Source organism: Gavialis gangeticus, unplaced genomic scaffold (genome assembly GCF_001723915.1).
Source record: "Gavialis gangeticus isolate Ggan-Ray unplaced genomic scaffold, GavGan_comp1, whole genome shotgun sequence".
Taxonomy (NCBI): Eukaryota; Metazoa; Chordata; order Crocodylia; family Gavialidae; genus Gavialis; species Gavialis gangeticus.
This window is the reverse complement of record NW_017729009.1, coordinates 14,088,742-14,096,030: the sequence shown is the minus strand read 5'-3', so window position 1 is coordinate 14,096,030 and position 7,289 is coordinate 14,088,742. Positions and strand designations below refer to the sequence as shown.

The following is a 7,289-nucleotide window of genomic DNA, read 5'->3' as shown; positions in this document are numbered from 1 at the left end:
CGCGGTGCGAGACGCAGCCGAGCCGCCTCGGGCAGGGCTGCGCGCGCCACACGCCTGCGGGAGCCAACAGACGTGCTCCGGGAAACGGCCCCCGTTCGCGGCGAGCGCCGCCGGCGGCTGGAGGAGGGAGCCGCGGGCAGGAAAGGGCCTGGGCCCGCCCCTCCGGCACAGTCTGCACCCGCAGCCCTGCCCCTGCAGCCCTGGCATGCATGGCAGGATGGCTGCAATTACATTTCTGCTGGCCACCCCTGCGGTTCCTGCCTCATGAAAGTGTCCATCCATTTATCTAGTGTCTATCTAGCAAAAATGGCTAGACAGAGCAACCCGGCTGCCTAGTTAGTGCTTGAGCAGGTGGAACAAGCCCGTAGCTGGGCTCTAGGCGGTTTGAATTGGAAGATGCTTTATCCCTAACACGGCAGGAATCTGTTACAGCGATGGCTTAGCTGGCAAATAAAGCCCGAGGAAAGATTTTAATTACCTTTCAGAAGGGGTACAATTTATAAAAGTTGCCAATTGGATTTATTTTGCAAAACGCCATCCTTCCTTATTGCAAGTGTTAAGGAGGGACATGGATCCTTTGCCCTGTCTTGTGTCACAGTGTGGCAGAGCAGTTTGAAGCATCCACCAGCATCATTCCTCCGGTGGCCCCCTCTGCCCTCTCAATTTATAATAGTGCAAGTGATGCTTGGTGCAACTACGTTTATCTCAGGAAAATAACACGACATTTCTCTGTAGGTGTTTATTCTACTTACAGTAACAAAAACCTGTGAAGTCCCACATTTTAAATGTACAGTGATATATTTTGCAATATAAAATACAATGTACAGAAATTTCTATCAAGTCAACCTAAACAAACACGCTTGATTTCTGCATACTTTTAGGTATGTCTTTAAATTAGAAACATCTTGTTAAAAAAAATCTTACACCATAGTAGATGTTTGCATTTAATACCACCCCTTTTTGCATTTGAAACATTCTGACTACAGGTTTAGGAAACAGGTCTCACTCAAGCAGCCAAGTCCTTGGGTGTGCAAGGACTTCAGAGATGCACCAATGTAAAGTGTGAAATCTGTAGTGAGTTGTATGGGATACATGCTACTTTTAACGTAGACTTCAAGGCGCAAATGTTAATCAAAATCTAATTTTACATTTGCAAAACTATTTTTATAAAAATATCAAAATATTTACCCAACTGTAAATTTACACGGTCAAATAAATTAGCAGGTCTTCTCTATTTCACATTTCAGAATGACGTACTTGAAGTATACATGAGAAGTAGCGGTGTACTGCATTTCACAGTGAATTGCTTTCCCTCTTAGGTTATGGCATTACAACGCATACCATCTTTTCCTTTTCAAGTTTTATTCAAATATGCATACTCCTGCGGACAACTTTTAAAGACATCACCAGCATCATTATGAACTGTCGAAAAGCACTGACATTTTAGTTCAGGAGCAACACCCTTCTTGACTACAAATGACAGAAAAGTGGAAAAATTCTTAAATTTCTAGCAACGTTTTGCCAATACAATGTTCCGCATGAATCAAGGCTAATAGATTTCATAGCATATTTCACCAACTTGTTTTTCTTTCCTTTGGTTTCCCAATGTATTCAAACTTTAACTCTTTGCCAATGTGTTTCTGATGTTTTTTAAAAGCTCCACTGATTATAGAGGTGTTGCATTTGCTTTAGTCATATATGTTTGCAAAAAAGTGACATTTAAAACCTTGCAGCCTCATGAAAGTTATTTATATAGAAGCCCGTGTTTCTTATCTGGATTTTTGATAGCTGGATTCCGTAACTCAAAATACCTTTATATAAAAAGGAAGATAGTGCACTTTTAAGCTTAACATCATATTCAAATACTCCATCAGTTGCAAATAAGTAATAACACTGTTCTTCTGCAGCCATTTCTTAAATACACACAACCCATCCATTGTAAGAACACAAGACAGCAATATCAGACTCCTCTTGTAAAGCAAGTGCGGTAGGAACGATTTTTTACACCGAAACACTACATAAATGAGATGTAAAGGTATGGCTCCTAAGGTCTTGATTAAATTCTCTTATAAAATTACAGTTCAAGTTACTGGAAAACATAACTTTATAATCTTAAAAAGCAATATGCTCTTTGTAGACTTTTTCCATTTCTGTAATAATTGTAAATGGAAATTTTAAGATAAAGATGCAAGTAGAAAAAACAAAATTTCAGAACAGTTAACGCTGTGAAGTTCTGTAAGAAAAACATTATGCACAAAATGCAGCAAGGGAAAGTCCAATATGTTCTTATTTATATATTTGAATATATTCACTCACAGTTCAAAAACTGTTCATTTGTCAACAAGTTTTGTAAGGCTGGCTTTAGAACAGCGTTTTTGTGAAGATAAAACTATACAGTATTTACAGGAATTGCTATGTCAGTTCTTGCTATTATATCTTTTTTGTCAAATTGTTATATATGCAGTACAAACTAATTACAAATTGTTTCTATGACTGATTAGTGGAAGATGATGACGCTTCTGTTTCAGCTGGCTTTTGACTTTCTTTTTGTGGTTCTGGTTTCAAATCCTTACCAGTTTCTTTACTTTTACTTCGATCCTTACGATCTCTTCCCCTGTCTTTGTCACGGTCTCTTTCTCGATCTCTATCTTTCTCTCTGCTTCGATCCCGATCTCTGTCTCTATCACGATCCCTGTCCCTGCTTCTTGATCGATCCCTATCACGCCTCCTGTAGGAATCTCTCTCTCTAGTTCTGGCTCGCTCTCGGTCTCTGTTTCGTTCCCATTCTTTAGCCCGCTCTGAATCCTTTTCCCGATCCTTGTTTTGGTTTCTCTCTCTGTTTTTATCCCAATCTTTGTCCCTGTGTCTTTCCCAGTCCCTGTCTCTATTCCAGTTTCTTCCACGGTCTCTTTCCCAAGGTCTGCCATGTTCTCGATCCCTTCGCCTGTCTTCAAACCCTCTGCCTTGTCGATTCTCTGACTGCTGAGACTCTGGTGGATCTAATCCCTTTTCTTTATTTCCTCCCTCAAATCTCTCTCTCTGTCTTCCATCGAAAGCCTGACCTCTAAATTCAAGGTTTTTGCCCTCTCGGAAATCAGATGACGATGACCACTGTGCTTCCGATTCAGGTCCTTGTCCTGAAAGATTTGAATGCGAAGTAGATGGCCCACCTTCATCCCACATCTCCTTTCTGTGTGGTGGTGGATGACTTGGAAGGTCTAGAAGTGGTCTAGGGGTTGGCTTCATACCTTGTGGAGACTGTCCTTGGAAATGAAATCTAGAAGGGGGAGGTTCATTTTGTTCTGGAAACGCTGGTGCAGCTCCTCTTGGTCCTCCAAACTGAAGTGGTGCTGGACCTCTCTGGTTTGCAAATCTTGGTGGACTCCCTCTCCGTTCTTCAAACGGCTGTGGCAAAAGTCCCCTGGGTCCTGGCATGTGACTTGGAGCTGGACCTCTCTGTCCCTCAAACTGGTTTGGATGAGGGCCTCTTGGTCCCCCAAAATGACTAGGAGGTGGACCTCTTGGCCCTCCAAACTGAGATGGTGGGGGCCCCCCTCTCTGTCCTTTAAACTGAGATGGGGGCGGTCTTCTTTGACCTCCAAAAGGAAAAGGTGAAGGCCCTCCCCTGTTGCCCATAAACTGAGGCGGTTCTGGTCCTTCAAACTGTCCCGGGGGCCTAATCTCATTATATTGGGGATCTGGGAATTCCCTCTGTTCCATGTGAGGTTCCCTCCGATCTTCAAATTGAGATGGTGACATTCCTCTTGGACCACCAATATAAGAAGTTGAAGGGCCCCTATTATCACCAAAAAGAGGCGAGGGTCCATGCTGTGTAGAAAATAATGAAGGAATAGGCCCTTTTTGGCCTCCAAACCTGCCTGGTGGAGGTCCTCTTTGTCCATCATTATTCGTAGAAGCACCATGCTCTTCTGGAAACTGTGGTGCTGGTCCTCTTGGCCCTAGAAAATTGGGTCCGTGAGGTGGACCAAACATCAAGGGTGGAGGCACTCCTTTTTGCCCAGCCATAGGGAATGGAGGCCCTCCTCGGTTTTCTTCAAAGTGTTGGGGAAGAGATCCTCTTTCTCCCTCATTTTGAACAGAAGGAGTTTCATTCTGTTCTGCAAACTGACGGGATTGAGCATTTCTTTGATCTTCATACTGTGATGAAGACATACCCCTCTCTGGTTCAAAGTGACCAGCTGGCTTTTCCTGAGGTATAAACATTGTGCTTGAAAACGAATCCCTTCCTCCTGAGGAATTAATGTCTTGTGACTCATTTGACCATGGTGCTTTATGCATATCTTGCAAGGACTGACCATCATTTGACAGAGGGAAATTAGGCTGAAGCGATGTACTTGGAGGTGTTGGAAGCAGGACTTTACGTAAGGGTTTTGCTGCAGAAGTTTCTCCAGAAGCTGTTTGATTCACAATTTCTGGAAGAACTTGAGACGTTTTCTCAAATTTGATGTTAGGTGCATCTTTTGGAGACAACGTAGGGGGTTTTTCACTCGGAATCCACTTATCCTCACCATAACCAGATGGAGCAGGAGAAATTAATGTTTTATCTTCCTTGCCCAGTGAAGTCTGCAATGAACCTGGATAACTGGCTGGAGGTATTTCTCTTGTAGATAGCTCATTATGTACTATTTGTGACTTCATGCGAGAATCAGCACTGTCATTGTTCTCTGCTACCATCCTTCTTGCCTGTCGTGGATCTCTAATTTGTCTTGGGTCACAGCCCTGGTTCACCACTTGTGCCTGCTGATTGGAAGATGAAGGTAAATCTGATTTTTCTGCAGTTTGTTGCTCCTGCTGGAATAACTCAGTCTTTGTTATGGATGATTTTGGTGGGGGTGACATTAAAGCATCAGACACCGAAAAGTGAGCCATTGAAACACCAACAGCTGCTCGTTGTTGCCTTAGGGCTTCTTCTTGTTCTTCCAGTTGTCTTTTCTGCTCTTCAATTTGTTTGTTTAATTCTTCCAGCATTTTTTGCTGTTCTACCAAGGATGAAGTAGCAGCTATATCGGGCACAAATGGGGCAGATGTTTCCAAAACACTGCTTTTAGCATCAGCATACATTTTATTAGGTAAATCATCAACAGTGACTTTTGCTTCTTCCAGGATAGTTTCATCTTCTGGATCATAGGCTTCATCCTCTTGCTCTGATATTTCAGAGGGCTTTTCAAGATCATACAGTTTTTCACTTTCACCAGTCTCTGTTTCAAAAGCTCTCTCTGGATCATACTCTTCTTCAGGATCATACGGTCTATCATCTTCCTCCTCTTCTATGGCTCTATCTTTCGACATCTGCCCAAACTGCTGTACAATTGGGTCTAACAAAGGAACAGCGGATACTCCTTCACCAATGGTAGCTTGAGCTTCCTGATTCGAAGACTGCACAGTTTCAGAGTCCTTGGCAGCAGATTCAAAAGATTTCTTTTTCCCAAAAAGTGTCTGCAGGATGTGCTCAAGAGGTGTGGCTGTTTTTGAAGAAGTTGCAGAAGACAAAGCAGTTGTGGCAGTGACTGTTGCAGTTGCTGTAGTTGGAAGTGGCAGTGTCATGGGGGAGGAGGTTCCGCTTTTAATTGACGACAATATTTTTAACACTGAAGGTGTGACTGTAGATGGCTCTGGAATGGGAAGCGGGGGTGGAGGTGGTGGAGATCCAGGTGGTGTTGTACTTGCAGTTGAATCTGAAGAATAAATTGCATATTTTGGAAGTTTCTTTTCTTGCAGTGAAGCTACAGGTGCTTTAGAATATGTTGGTACATCAGTTTCTTCCTGTACTTGAAGTCTGCTTCGCTTTTCCTCTACTTTTTCAGACTCCAAGCCAGAGGCAGGGCGTTTTCCTTTTTGACAAATCACTAAACCAAGAATTAAATTTGGACGAGATGACTCGAGACCTGTAAGACAAAAACAAAAATTATATGTATATATAAATATATATATAAACACACACACACAAACGCACACAAAACCCCCAAATAACCATGTTATCTGGAAAAACAGCAAAGCATAGAGAGACAATGGCATTTCTATTTGAATTGCATATGATCCATTGCCAAGTCAGATTTTTCACTGGCACTAGTACACTTCAAGATATTTCAATTAAAAAGCTGTCATCCCTGACGTTTTTCTGGACATATTAGCAACAGCTGGAGTTAACAAATACTTCTTAATATGAAAAAAAATTTCTGTACTTGAAGCACTTATTTTTTATTTCATACCACTGTAGCCTATTCATTTGCAAGTTAAGAAGAATAATGTTGACCAGCAGTAAATATACTGTATACTAATAGAAAGATAAAAATGGGAAAAGCCAGCTGCAGAGATCAAGCGTTCAAAACTTCTAAATTACAATAAAAATGCAAATAATGATTATTAAGGCAGCAGTCTCACATCATTTAAATACCACCAATCTATTATCAAACACAGAAAATGTGATTCAGTTAAGCTTAATCTTTAACTACATTTTTATGTTGTAATTTGTTATACAAACAAAAAAAAACAGATTCATTAGTGTATTATAACAAACTAATACACTCACAAGAGTGCAAAAAGATAAGGAGCTTTGTATTTGTGGGGGTTTAAAAAAATCCCCACCCTATATACTGTTATATGTTGATATAAATTGGGAGGAAAAATGTAAAACCAAATATTTGAGAACTTAATATTCTATGGTATGGAACAGTTCTTTGCACACAAGCAGTAAGATGCCCATTATCTGAGTCACTGGGTCAAAAGCAAATGAGTTTTAAGTCAATTAGACTTGGAGACATCCTTAATTTATCTAATAAGATGATTTAAATATTAGGCAGGCTTGGCTCACCTGGCTTCTATACATTATCTGAAGTTTGTACTGTTTGAAATATGGCAGTACTTGGTCTTACTCAGGATCAGGCCTCCTCTACAAACAGTTACAAAGACAACCTAACTGCCCTAAAGAGTTTACAAATTAAGACTGGACACAATACCTTAATACAGCCAACAATAAAAGGGAAAGGGAGGCAGGACAAGGGTATGAACCATAAAATAAAATGATTATATAGATTACCCATTGTACAATTTGATCCTAGTATCCTAGTATAACATACATATCAGGAATCTGCAATGTTCCTCTACATAGTATTATCTGCGGGCAATTTCTTGCAGGCTTTGTGATCAAAGTGCATCCGGAGAAAGTCAAAGGAAAAAGGCAGACTAAATGGAGTAATTTGGCCAGTGTAGTCCAAAAAGGGGCAACAAGGAAGAGAGGTTCAAAATACTTATGAAAGTAATGGACAAGC

The 7,289-nt window shown here is 41.1% G+C and overlaps 1 protein-coding gene across 3 annotated transcripts in view; it reads right to left on the bottom strand.

Annotated features, from left to right (window-relative positions):
• Positions 1 to 721: 721 nt before the first annotated feature.
• DIDO1 (death inducer-obliterator 1) overlaps positions 722 to 7,289 on the bottom strand; it is an 85,242-nt gene continuing 78,674 nt past the window's right edge. For all 3 annotated transcript variants that reach the window (XM_019510130.1, XM_019510131.1, XM_019510132.1), the window contains one exon: positions 722 to 5,906. In XM_019510130.1, the coding sequence (XP_019365675.1) occupies positions 2,488 to 5,906 (3,419 nt within the window). In that variant the 3' untranslated portion in view covers positions 722 to 2,487. The remainder of the gene's footprint in view (positions 5,907 to 7,289) is intronic.